Here is a 24,371-nt window from a genome sequence, read left to right as displayed (position 1 = left end):
CCCAGCGGTCCCTGCGCGCCGCCCGCGCACCGCCCCGGCCGCTCTAGCCCGCGGGCGGGCGGGACCATAGAGATCCCGCGGCACCGCCCCCTCCACGACCCGAGCGCCCGCTCGCGCGGCTCCCACAATGCACCGCACAATGGCCCGACCGCCGCCACTACCGGGGCCTGAGCGGGCCTGGCGGAGCCCGAGCGCGGCCCGGCCCGCAGCGTGGGGCCCCGAGCGCGGTGAGTGTCGGCGAGGGCCCCAGGGGACGGCGGGGAGAGGGGCGGGAGGCCGTCTCGCTGCGTCCGCGCGCCCTGTACCCGGAGCGGCGGCGCGCCTCATCTCGGGCCCCTCAGCGCGGTCGCCCACACCCCCGACCCGGGGCCCGGTCTGCGCCAACCCGGCCCCAGATAGGCCCTGGGGTGACGAAAATTCTCCCTGGACCCTATACCTGTGTCTGGGGGACCCGAGGAAGCCACCGGTCCCCTCCCTTCCGAGACCTGGAGACGCAGTCCTGAGGGTCCCCCATTCCCGACCCCTAGGCTCCCTGGAGACCCAGATAAGGCGCTGCTGACCTTACCAGGGACCCGGGTCTGGGGGACGCAGATAAGCTGCACCTGCTCCCTCCCTCCGACACGCCTACCCAGACCCACATAACCCCCTTTCCTGCTGCAGATAGCCCGCTCTGTACCCTGTTTCATTTTCCAGACTTATATAACCCCCTTTGAGGCTTCCCTCAAATATCTGGGTCTGGAGAAGTCGAATAAGCCCCACCTGTAGTTCCCTCCTCAGTGGCCATACTCCCAAGCTTTCGACATCTTCCATCCCGTTACCCATTTTGAGACCCTCTTGAAATTCAGAGGATACACTTCTGACTATCCCCATCCCCCCAGCCTTCCAACCCTTAGAATCCCCCATTTCATTCTTGTGGGGATCCCTTAGAGACCCAGGAAAGTTGCTCATGATTCCTTCCCATCCTCGCTCTTCCTTCCCATCCCAGAGACTCCCTCCAGACTTCTCCCTGAATTTCCTTTGCTTCTCCAGCCCTCATCCACTCCCATCTCTCCCAGGCTCGGGGAATTGAACCTTTCCCACACCACAGTGGGGTGATCTAAAAGTTGGCCTGGGACCAGGCTGTGGCCCACCTTGGTGGGGAGAAAGGGACCTGTTAGGTGGAGGATATGGGGACACCTGTGTGGGGGAATCGGTGCTTTCACCTGCAAGCTTAGCCTGTCTCCTGGCTTGTGTGTTTTTCCACCTGTCAGCCATGGGACTGTGTGTAGAGTCTGGTCTTGGGTTTCTAACCTTTCTCTCCTAAGGTGAGGCCACCAGATTGGGGGCAGGGGTGTCGAATCAGGTTTTCTCCCCATGAAAATGGGGTTGTGATGAGTTGCAGCCATTTGTTCAAGGCCTCCCCAGGAGTGGGAGGCAGCAGGAATCTGAGGAAATAGTGAATCAAAGAGACTCCAAAGAGGGCCCATCTACACTGACAGAAGAATTAGCAGCCTGAGAGTAAATCCAACCCCTGTTAATCCTGTTTGATGTTTCTTGGAATGATGCAAGTCATTGAGACTCTCCAGCCTCCCTGTAATTTAATTCTCCCACCACTCTGGAGTGGGCGGGGGGGAAGGGGGCGACAGCATTCCCATTTCCCCTCTTCTCACTGTTTTCCAGCCAACCAGTGTGTTTTAGGATTTGTTTCTGGTTCCGAGATCAGGATCTGTTTTTTGTTTTGTTTTGTTTTGTTTTTTCTTTCCTCTAAGTCTATTTATAATTTCCCAGTTGCTAGTTTGGGTTCTGCTTAAGGGAAGATTCTACCCCAAGGAACGTTCTGGGTCTATTTCCTCCGGCAGGTGTTGAATTGAGTTCTTCAGATCCCCAAGTAACTCTTGGGCAGGAGGATAAAAGCTATTTTAGGGTAGTCACTGAAGTGGAGCTGTTAATCCTCTGTGGGTCTCTTTAGTTAAGAACACTCAAAGATTAACCCTTTCCTTGTGCAGGGGTATTATCTCTCAACTGTTTTTTAGGGGGGAGTGAGGAGAATTTGAGTGTGGCAGCAGAAGGTGGAAACATGCAACTCAATACAAAGACAAAGATAATAGCTCTCTTTCGTTGGGTACTTCTAGCAGGCCAAGCCCTGTGCTGAGCCCTTTGCATACCTCACTAAAATAATCCTTACAGCAAGCCTGTGAGGTAAGTATTTTTAGCTTTACAGATGAGGAAACAGGCTAATAATGGAGAAAGAACGCAGTTTCTATAGAGATGATGTAACACCATAAAAACTATAGTTTCATCAGAGGGCAGCAGGCATCATGGCCCATAACAGGGGACGGACAGACTGGGGAGAAATATGTCTCAGTTTCAGCTTCCAAAGAGGACCATACAGAGTTTTTAGCAAGCATTCCTGTTTGGGATATGGAGCCCTAATAATAGAAGAGAGTATAGGAAAGTGGCTCTCTGCTTAAGAGAGAACTCTGGCCCAGGAGATGGTGCCTGGAGGGAGGTAAAGTAAGGGGCTCTTTAAAGGGGATGTGCCGAGGGTTAGTTGTGAGGGAAAAGGGGAAGACTGCATTCTGGGGGAGATGTTGGGAAAGGAAGGAAACTCACTCTGAGGCCTGAGAAGTAACATTAAAGAGGAAAAAAAGAAGTACTATTCAGGCCTCATGCGGAAAAAGAGGCAGACACAGCCGAGACCTCAGAGAAGGCACTGCATGTATTCAGAGCACACATTTTGTATCAGCCACTTTCAAGAGTATTATTTCATTTAATCCTCTATACGAATCTTACAGGTAAGGAAAATAAATCCGTATTTTAGAAATTGAGGAAACTGAGGTTCAGAGAAATAAAGTAACCTGCCTATGGTTTCCCAGCCAGTAAGTGGCAGCTCTTCTGATAGCAAGTCCAAGGTTCTTTCCCCTTTCAGATCAGGCACTAGAAAGAATCTTAGGCTGAAAATATACTGAGTTGTGCCAGTAACTGGGAAGGATTGTGTTTGTTTTATGGAAACAGGTTCTGTCAGCTTCTCTATAGTCTATAGTTGTTAAGATTAAAATGTGAGACCAGAAGAGCAGCTTTGAAAGAGAAGTAGAATTCTTTCACAGTTTTGTTGAGGAAGGACAAGTCTGAAGGAACAGGCCTTCTGCTTATGTAAGACAAACCCAGGAATCTTTTTGGATCAGAGGAGTTTTCAGACAAAGGGCAGAGAGAGACTAGATCCCCAAAAGGGTTCCTAGGTAACACTAGCAGCTTTGGTTATCCAAGAGGCTGCTGGTGACTGTAGGTAGGGACTTCCTGTGCCTTTTGAAAAGTGTAGGAGAGTAGGATCAGGGTGTTGGCTCTTTTCTTTGTGAAGACATAGCCCCATTAAAAGCAGATCAAGGTGAGCACATGGCTGCTGCTTTCCTCCTTTGGTTCTATCAGTACAAGCTCCTTAGCCACCACCAGCCTCTTTCCTAGAAGCCCATTACTCACTCTTTCAGTAGCAGCCTACTAAACTATTGTGTCTTGTTTGTGCTTGTTCAGGAGAACAGATGAGGTGGACGTGTGGGAGGTGGGGACGTAATGTTCTCTTTCTGAGTTTGTGTGGAGTTTCCAGGGCTAGGCTCCTCTCTCACATCAGCCAAACTGATGTGACTTGTTTCCTTCTGGCTGCCATTCCCAACTTTCCAGAGGCTGAGGTGCATGATTTCAAATTGAAGGGGGAGTAGAATTTGACTTTGGAGGTAGGGGTAATTCCCTCAAATCTAAACATGCACACTCGAGCACACTCTCTGCTCAATTCCAAGGTGCATAGTAATTGCTGGTATTACAAACAGGTAATTCCACCCTTGCGAAGGAGGAGGGGACTTAAACAATGAAAGCCAGACGTCACAGGCCTTTGAGGTTTATAGTGAAGCAGGCACATATGCCATAATGACTTGAAGGCTCAAGTGGGACTAGTTTTTGGTGCTACCTACCCCTCCCCAGCATGTGATTCATGCAAAATGCAGCCACCTTAATGCAGATCTTTCTAGACAAATCTACACTCGTGATGGGGACGTGTTTATCATATTACATCGCAGTGTTTCTTCAACAAGAGGAATGGTTCCTGAACAGGACGTAGCTCATGTTAATGATGAGCAAAGCTCTCTGGGGCATGAACCCGCTGATCCCATCATCTTGTTCACGGCCAGTCTGTTGGATGAATGGTCACTGTAAGCAGCAGGTGCTAATGAGCTGAGCAAGCATTCTGTGGCCCACAGCTAGTTTGTGCAGTTGGAGCCCTCCCCAGATTCTCGTGGATAATCCCCAGACACCCCCTTTTCTCTCCTCACATGGAAAAGCCTCATGATCAAATTTTGGCACGATCTCTTCAAAGGGAATCCCCCTGTTGTAGCAGGTTGCATCGTGGTTGGTAATCTGTGGTAAGCTTGGGAGTATGAATGTGGGTCTCTTGTCCCCTTTTGAGAGTCAGTGTGGTAACTCCCATCCTCTTCCTCTGGATTAGTATCCGGAATGGAGTTGTGTCGTTCTTGCACATCTCCCCTTCTATTCAACAAGAGAAAGAATCAGACTTTAAGATTTCGGCTCCCCAACTTGGGAATGGCTGCGAACCCAGTTTAAACCAGAACTACCTGGGCCTAGGTTGGTCCCTGAGAATCAACCTGCATTCAGTGACTAGTTTACCTATCTGAAATAAAGTTGAGGTTCCTTTTCTAGATATTAGGTATATAGAGATGAAAGAGAGATGATGCAAGCCCTCAGACAATCAGGCTGGTGGAGAGGAGTAAATTCCAATGCGAGCTCGCTATCGTCTTCTAAAGGAGATGTGCATATGTACTCTGAGGCCCTGTAGGAGGGGCCTCTCAGCACCTAGGGGTGTTGAACAGGCTTTGCTAAAGAGGGATGGTCTGGGCCCTGAGACACAGTGACCCAGAGAAGTGGTGGTGGTCAGGATGGGACCAGTCCTAGTCCTGGTTTAGGGAAAATGCTAAGAATCTGCTGTTGCCTTCCCATATAGATGCTCCTGATGTTGATGCACTGCTAAGAAACACATCTGGTACCAGGACTGACTAGGATGTAAATTTCCTAAGTAGAGGCTTCCCCTTCCTCCTCTCTTGCCTTTTGGGCATTTTATTGCTCCTTAGCACCTCCATGAGGAGGACAATTGTGGAAAGTAGTGGACGAGGAGGTGCCAGGGTAATGAGAAGGAGGAACCGCTATCTCTAGGTTCAATGGAAAGGATATAAAAGTGAGGTCCAGAAGAAAAAGTTTGAAGTTTTGGGGCTTTTGGTTCCTCAGTTTATCTTGTTTCTTATTCGCCTAGATGGTACTAGTAATAGTAGCTACCACTAAGCACTTAATGGATGCCCAGCCTTCTGCTGAATGCTTTATATTCATGATCTCATTTAATCCTCAAAACATTTTTATAATTTAGGAGATTATTATGCCCATTTTATAAATGAGGAAACAGCTCAGGGAAGTACGTAATTGGCTGAAAGTCACACAGCTTCTAAGTGGAAGGGCTGGGATTGGAACGGGATCTGTCTGCCTCCAGAGCCCATGTTCTCATGGTATTGGGCTCCCTAACACCAGGTGTTCTGATGTTTCAGGTGAAGAGATTGTTTTCTGAAAGCTGCGTTGGAGGCTGTGACAGAGCTGAGAGCCTGTGTGGAGCGGATGGGGAGGCTTTCTCAATAACATGGCCCTTTGCCATTAGCCTTGCCATGACCACATTTTTCACCAGCGTCCCCCCCTGGATTCAAGATGCAAAGCAGGAGGAGGAAGTGGGCTGGAAACTAGTTCCCAGGCCTCGGGGCCGGGAGGCGGAGAGTCAAGTGAAGTGCCAATGTGAAATTTCGGGGACACCTTTCTCAAATGGGGAGAAGCTGAGGCCTCACGGCCTCCCGCAACCAGAGCAGAGACCATATAGCTGCCCTCAGCTGCACTGTGGCAAGGCTTTTGCTTCCAAATACAAGCTGTATAGGTAGGTGACACTCTCATATCTCTTCCTGCCCTGAGGTTCCCAGAGGGAAAAAGCAGAGAGACTCTGCCTAGTGTGGGTTTTTAATCTGTGGCAGAAGAGTGGAGGTTAATTTGTCGTACAAGTATACCCTGAATGCCAAACAGTTGAAGTCACTCACTAAAAAATGATTCAGATTGCTTGATTCAGACACTAGAATCTGATGGGTTGCCTCCCCAAAGTATTGGGATTGCTGGCGTGAGCCACTGCACCTGGCCTTCTTACACCTTCTTAGTGACGATCTGGGTGCCAATGTCAGGCAGCCTTGAGTTTTGTTTGTTTGTTTGTTTGTTTGTTTGTTTTTTTAAGAAATGGGAGTCTTGCTCTGTCATCCAGGCTAGAGTACAGTGGTGCAATCAGCTCACTGCAGCCTCCAATTCCTGGGCTCAAGTGATCCTCTTGACTCATTCTCCCAGGTAACTAGGATTACAGGCTTGAACCACCGCACCTGGTTGTTTTTAATTTTTTGTAGAGATGGGGGTGTGCCTATGTTCCCCAGGCTGGTCTCAAACTCCTGGGCTCAAGTGATCCTCCTGCCTTGGCTTCCCAAAGCAGTGAGATTACAGGCATGAGCCACCGCACTTAGCCCTGAACATTTTTTTTTTAAATATTGCTTTCCTCACCTTTGTCAGGTGATGGTCAGAATTTTAGCTAGAAGTTAGGAATCAGTATTCGAACTTTAGAAGGAAAAGTAGACCTTCTGGCCCAGTCTGTAAATTTTAAAGTAGAGGTTCAGAGTAGGGACATAACTTACCCAAGGTCACACAGCTTCAGAGGTCCTGCAGTGCCTCTTCTACTGAATCAGCCTGCTACTTACTCATTTAACTATGTCTGTCTCCCTGTTGCCCACTGGGGCAGCTGCTTTTCTGAAACTTGTAAGCCCAAGAACCCCTACTTAAAGTGAAATTAAACGTAAAAGCCCTGACATAAGGCAGATAGAGAAGAGCAGCTTTGGTTGCTTTGGTGAGGATGGGGAGGCATGGTCAAAAGCAATTTTGGGCCAGGCGTGGTGGCTCGCACTTGTAATCCCAGCACTTTGGGAGGCTGAGGCGGGCGGATCACTTGAGGCCAGGAGTTTGAGGCAAGCCTGGCCAACATGGTGAAACCCCGTCCCTACTAAAAATTTTTAAAAAATTAGCTGGGTGTGGTGGCACATGCCTGTAGTCCCAGCTACTTGGGACTCTGTGGCAGGAGAATCACTTGAACCCAGGAGAAGGAGGTTGCAGTGAACTGAGATTGTGCCACTGTACTCCAGCCTGGGTGACAGAGCAAGACTGTCTCAAAAAAAAACAAAAAAGGGCAATTTTGATTTTATCCTTTTCGCATTAGAGGAACCATGAACTTGCCCTTTAGAAATGAGATAGATCAGCCGGGTGTGGTGGCTCACGCCTGTAATCCCAGCACTTTGGGAGGCCAAGGCAGGCGGATCACGAGGTCAGGAGATCGAGACCATGGTGAAACCCCGTCTCTACTAAAAATACAAAAAAAAAATTAGCTGGGCGCGGTGGCAGGCGCCTGTAGTCCCAGCTACCGGGAGGCTGAGGCAGGAGAATGGTGTGAACCCAGGAGGCAGAGCTTGCAGTGAGCCGAGATCACGCCACTGCACTCCAGCCTGGGCGACAGAGCGAGACTCCGTCTCAAAAAAAAAGAAATGAGATAGATTGGCCTGATGCACAGTCATCCAACCATCCATTCATCTATCCAACATTATTGAGCTCTTGCTCTGTACCAGGCACAGTGCTCGGTGCAAGGGGCGGAGTAGTGAGCCAGACAGATGGGGGTGCTGGTCCTCCTTGGGTTTATGGTCTTAATAGTGGGTACAGACAGTAAACAAGTAAATACATGAACAAGATGACCACAAAGCCTCAGTTCCTCATCTGGAAAACAGTTAATAGGAAGGGACTAAAATAGGCAACAGGGTAGCATGGTAGTCAGGATTGCCCTCTTGACAGTTCTGTGGTCCTCAGGAGTGCTTAGATTCTCTGTGTGCTCCTATAAGTTAAGGGAACTCCAGTCAAGGCCATACTCTTAGGCTTTCTTTTTTTTCTTTTTTTTTTGAGACAGGGTCTCACTTTTGCCCAAGCTGGAGTATAGTGGCGTGATTATAACTAACTGCAGCCTCAAACTCCTGGGCTCAAGTGATCCTCCTGCCTCAGCCTCCTGAGTAGCTAGGATCACAGGCATGTACCACCACCACACCCGCTAATTTTTGCATGTTTCCTAGAGACAGGGTCTCTTCCCTGTGTTGTGCAGGGTGATCTCAAATTCCTGGCCTCAAGCAGTCCCTCCACCTTAGCCTCCCAAAGTATTGGGATTACTGGCATGAGCCACTGCACCCGGCCTTCTTAGACTTTCTTAATGATGATCTGGTTGCCAGTGGGCGGCTGCAGGAAAGGTCCTGGGTCAGGAGGCAGGAGCCCTGACTCATCACATGTAATTTACTGTGTGATCTTAGGTGACTTGCTAGACCTCTTTGGGCCTCAGTTTCCTCACCTGCAAAATGAGGGAAATGAAAAGTGGATCACTCAGCACCTCCCTCTCTACATTACCACGTCAGTTCCATCACAGGAGGTTGACAGTAACCCACATAGGCACGAGCACTCTTGAGCATGCATATGTGGGATGTGGGCAGGGGGTGTGTTTGATACCCTCCAGGTAGAAAGGATCACAGAGTGCTGTACGAGAGAGAGACAGCTGTTGCATACCTGACTGAACATAGGTCTTCTGAAGGCCTGTTTAAATCCAGCCTCTGCTACTTACCAACTCGTGGGTGAGGGGGCTGCCTTGTTTTTTAGACTCCTTTCCTTGTCTGGAGATCAAGGTTAATGACACAGCTTATGCAGAGCCTGGCAAACAGTGGGTGCTGAGTTGATTCTGAATATGCTCTGGAGCTGTGAATTGCAGTTCCTGGATTCTGAGCCACTTTTCAACCATATAGGATCAGGTAAACCAAGGGACACTGAAGTGCCATACCATTAAAACATTTCTTAAAGTGTTACTGGTTTATATGACAAGCAATTCAAGTGGTACATACTGGCATGCAGTGAAGAATGAATGATCCTCACACTCGAAGTCACTATTCCTCTCCCCAAAGGCAGCTGGTGGGTTGGTTTTTGTGTATCCTTCCTAAGACATTCAAACATGTATATTCTCTTTCTTTTTTATTTTCAAAACAGATTGTATCACATGTACTGTATTGAACTTCCTTTTTTGACTTAGCCCTGTATATCTTGGAAATTTGTTCTAGATAAGGAAGTTTATTTATTTATTTAGAGACGGAGTCTTGCTCTGTCACCCAGGATGGAGTGCAGTGGTGCGATCACAGCTCACTGCAACTTCGAATTCCTGGGCTCAAGTAATCCTGCCTTAGCCTCTTGAGTAGCTAGGACTACAGGTGCGTGCTGCCATGCCCATCTAATGGTTAAGATTGTGTAGAGACAAGGTCTCACTATGTTGTTCAGGTTGGTCTGAAACTCCTGGGCTCAAATGATCCTCCTGCCTCACCCTCCCATAGTGCTGTGATTACAGGCATGCACCACTGTGCCCAGACTGCACGTTTAGGTATATTTTATTTTCTCTTTATTGTATCATTTAAAATTATTTAAATGTAATGTTTAAAAAATGAAATACTTTCACGTAATTCAAAATTCAAAAAGTACCAAAACTTATACGATGAAAATTCTCCATGACACCCATCCATAAGCTGTTCGGTTCTTTTTCGCATAGGCAGCCACTGGTATCAGTTTCTTGTATGTCCTTCCAGAAATATTTTAGCCATATACAAGCAAACATACATATATTTTTCCCCTTTTCACATAGAGTCCTAGTCTACATCCACTATTCTGCCTCCTTGCTTTTTTTCTACTTCCTGTCTCTTAGGAGCATGTTCCCTGTAAGTACACAAAAAGCCTCATTTTTGAAAAGTTGAGTCATTTTATGGACTTATCATAATTTATGTAACCAGTTCCCTACTGATAGATTGGACGTTCAGATTGTTTCTGATTTTTTTTGCTACTACAAGCAATGCTGCAAAGAATGTCGGTACACATTATTTTGCAGATAGGCAAGGATATCTGTAGAATATAACTGGTTTGGTATTGCATTGCAAGCCTTTACCATGGTTTTTATATCTAGTTTCCTGTTAATGGACACCTTGGTTGTCCAGTCATCCCTTGTGATCTCCCCTCTTTCTGCTTTCTCCCCTATCCCCTGTCTCTACCCCCAGGCACATGGCCACCCACTCAGCCCAGAAACCCCACCAGTGTATGTACTGTGATAAGATGTTTCACCGCAAGGACCATCTGCGGAACCATCTGCAGACCCATGATCCTAACAAAGAGGCCCTCCACTGCTCTGAGTGCGGTAAGAATTACAATACGAAGCTGGGCTACCGGCGCCACCTGGCCATGCATGCTGCCAGCAGCGGTGACCTCAGCTGCAAGGTGTGCCTGCAGACCTTTGAGAGTACCCAGGCCCTGCTAGAGCACCTGAAGGCCCACTCACGCCGGGTAGCAGGCGGTGCCAAGGAGAAGAAGCACCCCTGTGACCACTGCGACCGGCGGTTCTATACTCGTAAGGATGTACGGCGGCACCTAGTGGTGCACACAGGCCGTAAGGACTTCCTGTGCCAGTACTGTGCCCAGCGGTTTGGCCGTAAGGACCACCTGACGCGTCATGTCAAGAAGAGCCACTCGCAGGAGCTGCTCAAGATCAAGACAGAGCCCGTGGACATGTTAGGCCTACTCAGCTGCAGCTCCACAGTCAGTGTGAAGGAAGAGCTGAGCCCTGTGCTGTGCATGGCCTCTCGGGACGTAATGGGGACCAAGGCCTTCCCTGGCATGTTGCCCATGGGCATGTATGGTGCCCACATCCCTACCATGCCCAGCACGGGCGTGCCACACTCCCTGGTGCACAACACGCTGCCCATGGGTATGAGCTACCCTCTGGAATCCTCACCTATCTCTTCCCCAGCTCAGCTCCCTCCAAAATACCAGCTTGGATCTACCTCATACTTGCCCGACAAATTGCCCAAAGTGGAGGTGGATAGTTTTCTGGCGGAGCTTCCTGGAAGCCTGTCTCTCTCATCCGCTGAACCCCAGCCCGCCTCACCTCAGCCGGCGGCAGCTGCGGCCCTCCTAGATGAAGCACTGCTTGCCAAGAGCCCCGCCAACCTCTCTGAGGCCCTCTGCGCTGCTAATGTGGACTTCTCCCACCTACTGGGCTTTCTTCCACTCAACCTGCCCCCATGTAACCCACCTGGGGCCACAGGAGGCCTGGTCATGGGCTACTCCCAGGCTGAGGCACAGCCCCTGCTTACCACTTTGCAAGCTCAGCCTCAAGATTCCCCAGGAGCTGGGGGACCACTGAACTTTGGGCCTCTGCACTCCTTGCCTCCTGTCTTCACGTCTGGCCTGAGTAGCACCACCCTGCCTCGTTTCCACCAAGCATTCCAGTAGCCCCCACAGAGGCCCTCAGCTCAGTTTTTGGCTCTGTTAGGGAGCCTTAGTACCCACCCCGTCCGTGTCCCCCATGAAGGCAGCTGAGCTTTCAGAGCTGGGTTCAAAAAAAAAAAAAATTCCAGTGTCTGTATACAGGAGCACTTGGTTTGGGGGTTCAGGCTCTAGGATCGATTCCAGAAGGAGCCTTGAGCCCCAACCCCGTGAAAAGATCTCATACCGTAGGACTTCAGGTATTATTTACTTTTATTTTTTTGACCTGAATCGGGAGCCACACTTGGCCCTCTTCCTCTCCAAAGCGCCAAAACCTCCTTCTCTTTGGAGAATGGGGAGGCCTCTTGGAGACACAGAGGGTTTCACCTTGGATGACCTCTAGAGAAATTGCCCAAGAAGCCCACCTTCTGGTCCCAACCTGCAGACCCCACAGCAGTCAGTTGGTCAGGCCCTGCTGTAGAAGGTCACTTGGCTCCATTGCCTGCTTCCAACCAGTGGGCAGGAGAGAAGGCCTTTATTTCTCGCCCACCCATTCCTCCTGTACCAGCACCTCCGTTTTCAGTCAGTGTTGTCCAGCAACGGTACCGTTTACACAGTCACCTCAGACACACCATTTCACCTCCCTTGCCAAGCTGTTAGCCTTAGAGTGATTGCAGTGAACACTGTTTACACACCGTGAATCCATTCCCATCAGTCCGTTCCAGTTGGCACCAGCCTGAACCATTTGGTACCTGGTGTTAACTGGAGTCCTGTTTACAAGGCGGAGTCGGGTCTTGCTGACTTCTCTTCATTTGAGGTCACATTTTTCCCCCGTGGGGAAATAAACTGACTTTGGACTGCTTCAGTCTCTGCCATCTTCCATGACTGCATTTGTTCCTGCCTGCCTCGGCGGTATCCACAGAAGACAGGCAAGAAGATTGGAGCAGTTTTCTCACAGGTCTGCAATTCTGTTTTTCTCCAAGTACATTATGACCCCCTCATCCTTCTCTTGAACTGGAGAGGGGAAGAAATGAAAGGCATGCCCACGTCCGTCACCTCCCCATCCCCTAGTCCCCACCTTGAACATCATGAGCTGTTGTTATTAGTCTTGGAAGCAGAGTCTGGGTTGGTGTGGATAGCAAAGGAGGAAGTCTGAGCCCCTCATTTGTCTTCCTCCCACCTGTCCCTTTTCCGGGAAGTTGTGGAATTGTTGGAAGAAGAGTTTGCAGAAAGTTAGGAATGGGTAGATAGCTAAGTCCTAATCTATGGGTACATTGTTGTGTCCCAAACCAAAATTTTCCTTATCCACAATGTCCCTTCTGTCTCTTCCACTTTACAGTGGACTCGGCCACTGTGCATAGGCTTCTCTGCTCTCCATCAAATCACTTCCACTTTCCTGTGCCCCGACCCCCGCCTCCAGTTTTCCGCTAATATCCGGCAAGGTTTCTTGCAACAAATGATTAGTTCTTTTCTTCTGACTCGTGGGGCTCCCTGCTGCAGAGAGCACAGCCCTTGCCCGGAGCCCAGGAACCCCATCCTTGCTTCATCTCAGTTCTTCATGGGCTTCACTCTTCCCACTCATGGAAGGGAGGTAGCTCAGGGACCTCCACTGTGGGACCCTTGAGACGCTTCCACTCTGATTCAGAAACACACTTCTACCTCTTTACTGTTAACTCTTAACAGATGCTGTCAGCAGTTTCTGGGCACTTCTCTCAGTAGGTGCCTCATGCTGACTTCTCCACTAGGGTTTCAGGACAAACTACCAAGGAATTGCCTCAGCCTCCTACCAGTCCTCCCTCACCCACCTTCTGTCTAGGTTCACTTGGTTTGTCATCAGGAACTGAGCAGGTCCAGGACTCAGCTTTCTGCTTCAGCCTAAGCCAGTACTCCTTGTTTGAGGTAAAAGCCTTAAAATTTAGCTCCCTAGCTCTTGATTAGAAGCAATTTGGAGTAAGTGTGTTTTGATTTAGGCAGGGTAGCTTGGGATACCTTTTTTTAAAAACCAGATATTAAAATGTCTGGCAAGGTTAGAATCAGACTAGATGATTTGCTTCTAAAAATTAGTTTCAGTGAGTCCCAGGGACTAATTAAGGTTTATTTTAAAAAGTGTCTACCTTGGTACGCAGCCACCTCCTGCATGCTGTGCATGTTATTGGGACTTGTATTATAGGCGATGGTATGTGAGAATCCAGTTGGGACTCGCTGTTGCCATCCTCTTTGTTGTATCTGGTTTTCATCACTAGACTCAGCAACCCTTCTCACCTTAACTGCCACCTTCCCTACACTCTCAGTTTACAGAGGCCACTGGGCCTCTGGCTGCAGAATACAAAGTCCTGGGCTGTTAGAGGAGTCCTTTCCTCTCTGCCTGCCCTTTCCTGTCCCTCCCTCGAATTCTCTCTCCCCGTAAGTGATGCTGGAAAAGTCATAGGACTGGCAAAGCAACTGTTTAAACCCTTTGTAACCGGGGCCTTGCCCCCACCTCCTGTCTTTTGTCCTTGCCTTCCCCACTCCTGTGTCCGCCCATCTATCCTGTCTTTCCTTTCCTCCTCTCAGTGTCCTCAGCACCCACAAGGAATTTTCCTATCACTGTGAACTTTGCTGGTACAGAGGAATAATATCTGCCTTCACCTTTTTTTTTTTGGACCATAGCTAGCCAGTCATTTCTTAAACCTCCCTTCCTAAAATCTGGGGGGTCGGGGGGAAAGAAAAAAAAAAGCCTTAGTGGCCTGGTTGTTCAAAGGATAAGAATAGCTTTATCCTGCACTCAGTACCCGAACTCACTTCAGTATGCTTACTGAGGCCATGAGAACCTGAGGGGCATCTGCCCAGGACAGGAGCCATGGCATATGACAAAGACCAATGAGGGACCAGGAAAAAAAGTGGTGATGTCCCCTTTCCCTGCCACCTCCAGCCTCTGCCAGCAATGAGCTGTCCCCCTCCCACCCTACACAGTAGCTAGTCAGGGCTGAGTACAGTCCTGGGGGTAAGGGGATGACATGCCCAGGTGTCAGCTCAAAGGATCTCTGCATCATCTTGAGGTGGGAGGCAGGGAAAGGAGCGCCAATGAGGTTCCCTGCAACCCCCGCCCTCCAGCCCACCGCCCAACCTTTTACAAATGGCATTTTCTTAATTGAAAATCCGGGAAGCAGGTGTGATTACTTTTTTGCTCGTAGATATTGTCCTAAGTTGGAATTCTCCCACTGCCCTAAAACTTTCCCTAGTAGTCCTTTAAATTCCCCCCTCCCTTTCTGGTAGCTGTTTTCTCCGTCCTCTCTCCACCTCCCCTCTTATCTAGGAGCTGTTTGTAAGCACGATTTTTTTAACAGGTTATATTGTACAGGATCAATATTTTGCTTTTTAACAAGGATATTTATGTAATAAGAAACTTTGCCTTAGGCAGGTGTTGGCCAGAAAAGTCCAGATTCCTCTGGGATCCCACCCTGGCCTCTCCTGGAACTCTGAACCTGCTGTGGAAGGAATTGGCCATGACCTTCACCTCTGGAGAGTAGGGTCTATGGCGAGGGAAAAGGGTGTTCACCATGATAACCTAGTGCCTCCATAGAGGGGTTTGGAAAAATTCCAGTCCGATTTCTTTGTGTGTCAGCTGACTTCCTTAGCTGATTGTTCCCACTTGCACCTCTCCACCTTTGGCACTAGAACTCCTGAGACACCACTTCTCATGCTTCTCCCTCCCTACCAGCGGTCAAGGCTTTGGAGCCACTCTTTTGTAACTCCAGATTATTTAAAGAGAAAAGTACAAGACAGAAATCTTCTAGCACTTTGTAAACACAGTGAATAACCTCTTGGAGTATTTTTGGCTTTATATAAAACAAGGTTTTTAATTGTAAAGTATAAGTGCCATTAGAAAATGCACAGGGCATATCTTTGTTAAAGTAGATTTTTCAATGTTTTACAGAATTACATTTTCAAAAAAAGGTTTTTATAATGAAGTTGTTTATTAAAAACTTCTGAATGATGTGTTTGGGAGTTGTGAACCTGTCTGATTGGGAAAGGGTTGGAGAGAGCCTCGAATTGGGAAGAATTGGAGTCTCCAGACATCTTTAGCATCCAGGATGATGGTGAGCGTAGGGCAGACAGTAAAAACCCCTCCCATCAGCACCTACAAGCTTTGTACTTTTAAGTTAAATATCATATTTGCATGTCTTTGAGGTAAATGGCATAATTCTATCAGTTAATCATCTTGGATGCAAGAGTCAGACAGCCAAAATCAAACTGGCTTTAAACACTGAAATTGCATGTAACTGGAAAATGCCAGATGTAGAGCAGTCTTTGGGTTAGGCTTGATCCAGTGGCTCCAACATGGCTGGCCTCAGCATTCCTATTTCTCTCTGCTCTGTCTTGTGTAGTTGTGACTTCATCCACAGGCCCTACAAAGTAGATTTCCCCTTTGTGTGGGAGTGAGCAGAATGCTGCCTGGATTCCAGACCTGCCATTCTCACACATTGCCAACCAGAAGGAAGCAACCCTTTCTGGGCTCTCAGGAGAGGACTCACCACAGAAGCCCCAATAAGCATCCTGTTTCATTGGCCTTGATGGGATTCTGTGCCATCCCCAAACCAGTTACCATATGCCAGTGACAACAAGACTGAGACAGGAGGAGTGGTTTCTCAGAGGAAATTTGGGGCACTCTTAAGATGAAGAATTGATGCTGGTTGTCCAAGAAAGGACAAATGTTCACCCTAGTCACTGCCCAAGGTGTACAGCTGGTGACAGCTAGGACCTGACCTTACCTATACTTGTGCCCAACCACCGGGTTCAGGCAGACTGCTGAGAGGCTTACATAGCTTCACCTGACTTTGGTGGTCTCTAATGAAGGTCGTTACCACCATCCTGGGTGCCAACCCTTGTGCTGAGATCCTCCAATCAGGGGCTCAGACTGAACTGGCTTTTCTGTGGTCTGGAGCCAGTGTCTATGGCCAAGCAGTGCAAGTCACTTGCAGTCCAGCCAAGAGCCTATGGGGCCATTAACAAGTGCAGGTGTTTTATGTACAAAGGAAGTGGGCTGACCCTTCATTTTTGACCTTCCACTTGACAAATGTTCACTGTCCACCCCAGTAGGTTAAAACTCTAGCTAGGACCCTAAGGAAATCCACCTTGCTCCCTAGGGAGTGTATACCACAGTATAGGTCTGAGGGCTCAGATGAGGGAGCTGTTGTATCCATTTGTCAGGAAAAGGCTGAAAGCTTTCTGGAAGAGGTGGCAAGGACTTCCAGGCAGAGGTGGAGGGGGATTAGAGGTACTGACCTCCATAGGCCACAGTTTGGGAGCTGAGACCACAGGAACACAGATTTGCAGGATCAAGGACTAAGAGGGCTGGCCAATCCAGCCCTTAGCCTGCCAGGTACAGTTCCTGCACTTCAAGCTAGAGTACACCTTTGGAAGGGTAGCCTTTGGGCCTAGCACAAAGTGAAGCAAGGTCCACCTCGCTTCTGCCAACCAGCCCAGGAGGAACCAACTCCTGTTGGGGAAACCAGGCAGATGCCCACTCGCTCCCTGGTTTGTAGCATTTAAGACCCTCTCTCACCCCAGATCCTTCCACTCTGACCTTGCTTATTTTCCCCACATGAATATTTCAAGCACCTGCTTTCCCTACATGAACGTGTTGATCACCTTTGTGTGTTAGAAAATTACCATTATCTGCCGCTCCCAGTTTGAGTCTGGTCAGTCTTTGCAGGAGATACCTCTTAAGCCCTCTGCATGTGCCTGAGTAATTTATCCACTGTAAGGCTGAGAGTGTCCTACAACTGCCCCAAAGCGCCACTCGAGTGTGGAAGCCGGGCGACTCCTGCCTGCCCACCGCAGATGGGGAACACTGAGCAATCGCCTGGCGTGGTGGTTGTGATGGGAAAGTTTTACTTGTCCAGGACCAGCGACTGGGCCTGTCCCCTGGTGTTTGCTCCGAGCTGACTCTTGCTTGGTACACACTTCTCCCCACCTCCACCGCCAGCGCCAACGAATCTGGGGACAGTTCGTCTGGCGCCCGCGGTCGCATCCCCATCGGGCAGTTCCGTACCCCTCCTCCGGGCCTCCAAGCCGCTCGCCCCGGCTGCGGGAGACCCGGGCGAATCACATCCGAGAGGGGGGCGCGTGGGGCGGAGCCTTCCGCCCGCTGTCCTCCCGCCACCAGCCGCCCCTGTCGCCGAGCCCGCAGTCGCCAGCGCGCCCCGAGCCCCTCCAGGCCAGAGGCTCCCGCAGGCGATGGCGGACAAGAGGGCGGGGACCCCAGAAGCCGCGGCGCGCCCGCCGCCCGGCCTTGCCCGGGAGGGGGACGCGCGCACGGTCCCCGCGGCCCGGGCCCGAGAAGCTGGGGGGCGCGGGTCCCTCCACCCCGCAGCGGGCCCCGGGACCGCCTTCCCTTCCCCTGGGCGCGGGGAAGCGGCCTCCGCGGCGACTACTACGAGCCTGGAAAACGGCCGGGTCCGGGACGAAGCCCCAGAAACCTGTGGTGCCGAGGGGCTAGGGACTCGGGCGGGAGCCAGCGAGAAGGCCGAGGACGCGACCAAGGAGGAGGGCGCCATCTTCAAGAAGGAGCCAGCGGAGGAGGAGGAGAAGCAGCAGGTGGGGGAGGAGAAGCAGGAGGTGGCAGCGGAGGCCCAGGAGGGCCCGCGGCTCCTGAACCTTGGTGCCCTAATTGTGGACCCACTGGAGGCCATCCAGTGGGAGGCGGAGGCCGTGAGCGCCCAGGCCGACAGGGCCTACCTCCCGCTCGAGCGCAGGTTTGGGCGGATGCACAGGTTGTACCTCGCCCGTAGGAGCTTCATCATCCAGAATATTCCGGGCTTCTGGGTCACCGCCTTCCTGAACCACCCCCAGCTCTCAGCCATGATCAGCCCTCGAGATGAAGACATGCTCTGCTACCTGATGAATTTGGAGGTGAGGGAGCTCAGGCACTCCAGGACAGGTTGCAAATTCAAGTTCCGCTTTTGGAGCAACCCCTACTTCCAGAACAAGGTGATAGTGAAGGAGTATGAATGCAGAGCCTCAGGCCGAGTGGTGTCTATTGCGACTCGCATCCGATGGCACCGGGGCCAGGAACCCCCGGCCCTCGTACACAGGAACCGGGACACTGTCCGAAGCTTCTTCAGCTGGTTTTCACAGCACAGCCTCCCAGAGGCCGACAGGGTTGCCCAGATTATTAAAGATGACCTGTGGCCCAACCCCCTGCAGTACTACCTGCTGGGGGATAGGCCCTGCAGAGCCAGGGGAGGCCTCGCAAGGTGGCCCACGGAGACCCCTTCTAGGCCCTACGGGTTCCAGTCTGGCTAAGTGCTGCCTTGGGATGTGGGGCCTACATAAGCTTCCTCATGCCTCCTACGGGTGGCGGATCTGGGCTCAGGCCCATGGAGGGCGCTCTGTTGTCTGCTGTCTGCTGTCTGTTCTGTGCACTCCGGCTCTGCATGGTTCGGTGGACTCAGCTCTCAGATTGTGGGCCTCGTGGCCAGTCTCTACTGTTTCCATATGGCCTCTTGCTGTTCTGTGTTAACATCACGTGGCTGTCACATGCCGCTGCGTCTACACTAAGCACCCAGTGCTGTGGATGTGCACTGCCATAATCTTTACGGCATGGACCAGTGACCGTGGCCATCCCAGCCATTTTTGACAAGGGTACCCACAAGTCACTACTTGGAGGACAGTGCCTCTTTGAGGCCTATGCTTCAAGACTCCAGCCTGCCGGCCTTAGCATGCTTGCTGGTCGTGCTCACAGTAGCTCTCTACACCCTGGCTGTGGCAAACTGAGTCTCGTCACCCAAGATGAAGTGGCTTCATTTGGTGCCAGGTGCCACCCAGGCTTGGACATTCCATGGCCTCAAGACCACAGGCTACCACCAAGTGGACTCTTGGGTATCTGGCAGGATGAGCACACAGCTGGCTGCTGGGCATGGGTGAGGTCAAGGGCATGAAGCAGTGGACAGCACATTCTTTGTGATCATACTGCTCCTCCTGCCCCACGGTGGCCTGACATCACAGCCTGCTGCTAGCTTATGAGGGTCTGTGCCGTGCCCCACCAATGCCTAGCCATCTCCTTTCCCATGAGTTTTGCCCAGACCACCATCAGCCCTGTTGCCCACCCCCAGGTCTACAGGAACCTCCATAGCCGCTTGTGGACCCAGGTGGGCCACCTGCCAATGCACAGGAGAGCCCCTAATCCCCAGGAACTCTGCCAAACTGGGCTATCTGGGCATGTGAGTGAGGCAGGGGCAAGGATGGGATCCCCGCCTGAGCCCCAGTTACTGGACCCCACAGAATCCAGGTGCTCTGCCAGCCCCCCTGCCTCTACCTGTTAGGCTGCCAGGCTGTGGGTGCTGGGGAGGGGGTCTTCCTGGTCCTGGGGCCTGTCTATCCATACCCAGATCTCACACCATTTTTTTCTTTAAATGATGGCTTAGAAACAAAAAATAACAACTGAAGAAAAAGATTTTTTCTTAAACTCAACAAGAAAGACTTTTGTGTTGAGTTTGCCTCTCTTTGTCTCCAGAGAGGAAGGGTTTGCCCTGTAGACTGCCAGCATTCTCTCTTCCCCTATACCTTACCCTCTTTAGCAAGGCCTAGAATCTTCCAAAGGGGACAGACAGTCCAAGGCTGCTGAACAGAGAGACCAGGAAGTCCCCAGAGCGGGGATAGTTAATATTCCATTTTATGCTGTGTTCTTTTAGACTAACCCCAACTCTTTCTTACCCTTCCACCAAGTCCGAACCCCTCTAGGTATAAGAGCTGAGCTGCCCACCCCCTCCTCCCCCTGCTTGCAGAGCTGTCTGTCTCCATTTCATTTTAGGGGAAGGGGTGGTAGTGACCATACCCAGGCCCCTTCCCATGGAAGGCCTTATCTTCTGTTCCCTAGGACCTGGGGAGGCCTTATCACAAAATAATGTGGAGGGTGCTTTTGGCAGGGAAGTACAAAAGGAACCAGAGCCAGCTGAAAAGGCAGGATGGCTGAGAGATGGTAGAAGGAGGAGAGCCCTTGATTTTGGTTAATACATAGAGACAGGGTCTCACTATGTTGCCCAGGCTGGTCTTGAACTCCTGGGCTCAAGTGATCTGCCCACCTTGGCCTCCCAAAGTGCTAAAATTACAGGTGTGAGCCACTGTGCCCATCCGATTTTTTTTTTTTTCTTCAAGACAGGGTCTCACTCTGTTGCCCAGGCTGGAGTGCAGTGATGCATCATAGCCTCAAACTCCTGGGCTCAAGTAATTCTCCCATCTCAGCCTCCCAAGTAGCTGGGACTACAGGTGTATGCCACCATGCCCAGCTTTTTAAAAAACATTTTTGTAGAGACGGGGGTCTCGCTATGTTGCCCAGGATGGTCTTAACTCCTGGGCTCAAGGGATCCTCCCACCTTGGCCTCCCAAAGTGCTGGGATTACAAGTGTGAGCCACCGCGCCCAGCCCTTGCTAACATTTTTGATTCACCAATATGTTTTGTAAACTAGAAGAATAACAGAACACTGCAACTTTAGAGGTTTTCTCTCTTGGTCCTACCTTGTGTATGTAGAAAGTTAATGTAAGCTTTTCTTCTGCTGCTTTTAAGTAAGACCCTATGCATCCCCTCCTGTGTTTCAGCCCACTGGGGCATTATGCTGTAAAGGCTTGCTTGTTGCTTTTAGTCGAGAACTTTTGCAAGATTGTCAGTGTACATTTTTTATGCCACTTGGAAACTTATGTGACTATTCACAATTGTTATCAGGTTGTTGGGGCCTTTACCATAACCTTGTACTTAGAAGCAGAGTTCCGGTTTTGTTGGACTTCAGACTGGAAGCTGTGCCTGTGTTCTGCAAGGATAACCTCCAGAAAGAATTCTGTGACCCTGATGGTCTTGATGATTTTGTGCCAGGTTGTAATTGACATCACTGTAACTGACAATGCTTCTTTTAAGCAGAGAAATATTCCTGAGGTGGCTTTGTCCAGTCACAAGGGGATCTGTGACACTTTTGTTTTCTATACGCATGATAAAAAATAAAAAATTGCCTGTCTGGGGAAAAAATAACTTAGATCATGTCACTTCCCCATCCAAAACCCTACACTGGTTAAAAATATGTATCTATAGGCTGGGCATGGTGGCTCACGCCTGTAATCCCAGCACTTTGGGAGGCTGAGGCGGGTGGATCACGAGGTCAGGATTTCGAGACCAGCCAGTAGGATTTCACCAGTAGTGAAACCCCATCCCTACTAAAAATACAAAAATGTGCTGGATATGGTGGCGGGTGCCTGTAGTCCCAGCTACTCAGGAGGCTGAGGCAGGAGAATCGCTTGAACCTGGGAGGCGGAGGTTGCAGTAAGCTGAGACCATGCCATTCGCCATTGCGCTTCAGCCTGGGTGACAGAGTAAGACTCCGTCTCAAAAAAAAAAAAATTTATATATATATATATAAAATTCCTTATTGCAGGCGACAAAGCCCTGCATTTGCTGGTCCCTCCCAACATCTCCCATCCACTTCTGCTTTGCTCTCTCTGTTCCCCCAACACTGGCCTCTCTCCTGTTCTTTAAACACACTAAGCATGTTCCAGCCTCAGGATTTTAGCACTTGCTTTATTCCCTCTCCTAGCTAGGATTTTCCTCCTGCAGATATTCTCATCTCATGGCTCCCTCAATTCATTCAGACCTCAAACGCCACTTCAGAGGCCTTCCCTGCCCAGCCTGTCCAAAATTAGCCTCTACCCCTCCCTTCATGATTTTTTCCATGTCACTTGTAACTCTCTGAAATGATTTTGTTTTTTCGTTTTTGAGACAGGGTCTCACTCTGTCACCCAGGCTGGAGTGCAGTGGTGCTATCTTGGCTCACTGCAGCCTCCGCCTCCCGGGTTCAAGCGATTCTCCTGCCTTAGCCTCCCTAGTAGCTGGGACTGCAGGTGCCCGCCACCACACCCGGCTAATTTTTGTATTTTTAGTAGAAACAGGGTTTCACCACGTTGGCCAGGCTGGTCTCAAACTCCTGACCTCAAGTGATCCACCTGCCTCCACCTCCCAAAGTGCTGGTATTACAGGCGTGAGCCACTGCACGCGGCCTCTCTGAAATGATCTTTTCTTACCTTCTTCCACCTCCTTTCACATGTGGCAGGAGAACAGGGACACATGTTTCTGCTGCTTTGCTTCCCCATAGTTTAGTGTCCAGTGTCTCAAAGATCACTGGTATGAGTGACTGACTTTATTCCAGCATACAGAGTACTGTGCCGGGCTCTGACAAAGGCATAGTTCCTGCCCAAAGGATTTGAGTTGGGTGGAGAACGGTGTGGGTGATGAAGGGTGACTGTTTAATTTGCCATCCAGCTGGAACATATCTGGGAATGAAAGGGTCACGACTAATAATTACACCGGGGCAAGAGGTGTAACTGGTATCCAACGGTCATCCAAGGAGACAAAACCCAACTGCGTTCAACGTGGCTTATAGTTCACCAGGTATGTGATGATGTGGGACCAGAGGGCGGAGACTTCTCTGAAGTTGGGTCACGAGCTGGGTGTTAAAGAATAGGCAGTAGTTTGGAAAGTGGAGCCAGAGAAGGGAATTCCTGGCAGAGCGAACAACGTGAGCGAAGGCACTGGATGGGAAAATGTGCGGCGTGGTTAACGTACAGCATGTGCCGTGGGTTTGGCTGCTTGGGAGAGGCAAAGCTGAATGGGTAGATTGAGGCCACTTTTTTCTTTTATTTATCTTTTATTATTTTTTTTTTCAAGAGCAGTACCTGAAGAGGCCACTTTCTGAAGATAGGAACTCTTGAATGCCAAGCCAAGGCATTATCCTGTGGATAGTGAAGAGGGGTATCAGGCATGGTTCAGAGGTGGAGTGATCTCACAGGGCATGTCTGGAGGAGTGTCTGCAGTTATAGACCCCTAGTGTCTTCAGTTTGAATCTTATCTGTCCATCTAGGCTATAGCTCTTCTAGGAAGCCCTCCATGATTTCCCCAGCCCACAACAGTGTCTGCCACCTCCCATGTACAGCCTAAAACCAGAATCTGGGCACCAGTGCCTGTCTAGGCTGCACCCTCTGGGTGCTGTTTTGTGCCAGATGACTGCCTCTAATGTTCCCGGGGGGATCAGGGTGAGCCTGTAAGCATCCTGGTGATTCTAGGAGGTGGTGCCCCATGTGGTTTGCCTGACTCTTGCCTGCTGGTTTGCAGGCTGCGTTGGCTCCTGCAGCCATACTTGGGCCCAGCTGCATCCTGCATTCCCCTAGGGCCCAGGCAACGGTTCTTTTCTAAAATGGGCACTTACCTGCCTACCTGTTCTCTCTGTGGCATAGCCAGTGGCTTGCTTCCTTTACATGGCACCAACAGCATGTCCCACCTGCCCTGGGGGCATGAGTCTCCTCCTCAGAACCCACTCCAAGCTTGCTCACTCATTCATGCCCTGAGTCACTGATATATCCACACATCTTAGCACCAGCTATAATAGGCATGGATGACCATTCTGGTCCCTGCCCTCAGTGAGCTCCGGGGTCCAATGGTGCAGCTGAAGAACATTGATAATAATCACCAAAGTTTATTAACCACCTACCATGTGCCAGGGCTTTATATGGGTGCAGCAGGCAGAGTGTGGCTGTCTAAGCCTGAGTCAGACCATGCCCTTCTGCTCCAAACCCAATGGCTGCAATATACAGAGGAAAAGCCAACATGCTCTGCTTGGCCTGCAAGACCCTCCTGATCTGACTTCCAGTCACCAATCCAACTTCATCTCCTATGCTTCTCTGCCGCCAGACCACTTTCGAGCTCCAGCAGCCTCTTTTTTTTTTTTGAGACGGAGTCTCACTCTGTTGCCCAAGCTGGAGTGCAGTGGCACGATCAAGGTTCACTGCAGCCTCAACCTCCCAGGGCTCAGGTGATCCTCCCACCTCAGCCTCCTGAGTAGCTGGAACTACAGGTGTGTGCCACCATGCCCAACTAATTTTTGTATTTTTTGTAGAGATGGGGTTTCACCATGTTGTCCAGGTTGGTCTTGAACTCC

The 24,371-nt window shown here is 50.3% G+C and overlaps 2 protein-coding genes across 3 annotated transcripts; both read left to right on the top strand.

The window, feature by feature from the left end:
* Positions 1 to 6: 6 nt before the first annotated feature.
* On the top strand, positions 7 to 15,393 carry PLAGL2 (PLAG1 like zinc finger 2). Of its 2 annotated transcripts, none has more exons than XM_003316911.7 (3): positions 7 to 227; positions 5,577 to 5,950; positions 10,212 to 15,393. In XM_003316911.7, the coding sequence occupies exons 2-3, from the start codon at positions 5,691 to 5,693 to the stop codon at positions 11,440 to 11,442; spliced, it is 1,491 nt and encodes a 496-aa protein (XP_003316959.1). In that variant the 5' UTR covers positions 7 to 227; positions 5,577 to 5,690; the 3' UTR covers positions 11,443 to 15,393. The 2 variants fall into 2 exon arrangements, with proteins under 2 accessions (XP_003316959.1, XP_054530316.1); XM_054674341.2 differs by lacking the exon at positions 7 to 227 and adding an exon at positions 2,253 to 2,774.
* A 1,953-nt stretch (positions 15,394 to 17,346) lies between these two features.
* On the top strand, positions 17,347 to 21,403 carry LOC746425 (putative testis-specific Y-encoded-like protein 3). Its single transcript, XM_009437036.5, has one exon. The coding sequence runs from the start codon at positions 17,635 to 17,637 to the stop codon at positions 18,700 to 18,702; it is 1,068 nt and encodes a 355-aa protein (XP_009435311.1). The 5' UTR covers positions 17,347 to 17,634; the 3' UTR covers positions 18,703 to 21,403.
* The last annotated feature ends 2,968 nt before the right edge of the window (positions 21,404 to 24,371 follow it).

This window comes from Pan troglodytes, chromosome 21 (genome assembly GCF_028858775.2).
Source record: "Pan troglodytes isolate AG18354 chromosome 21, NHGRI_mPanTro3-v2.0_pri, whole genome shotgun sequence".
Lineage (NCBI taxonomy): Eukaryota > Metazoa > Chordata > Mammalia > Primates > Hominidae > Pan > Pan troglodytes.
Note: the sequence above shows the minus strand (reverse complement) of the source record. Positions and strands in the feature narration are given on the sequence as shown.

Coding starts and splice junctions, on each gene's coding strand:
- PLAGL2 (XM_003316911.7), top strand. CDS start 5,691: ATGACCACATTTTTCACCAGCGTCCCCCCCTGGATTCAAGATGCAAAG. Junction 5,951..10,211: donor TCCAAATACAAGCTGTATAG/GTAGGTGACACT, acceptor CTCTACCCCCAG/GCACATGGCCACCCACTCAG.
- LOC746425 (XM_009437036.5), top strand. CDS start 17,635: ATGGCGGACAAGAGGGCGGGGACCCCAGAAGCCGCGGCGCGCCCGCCG.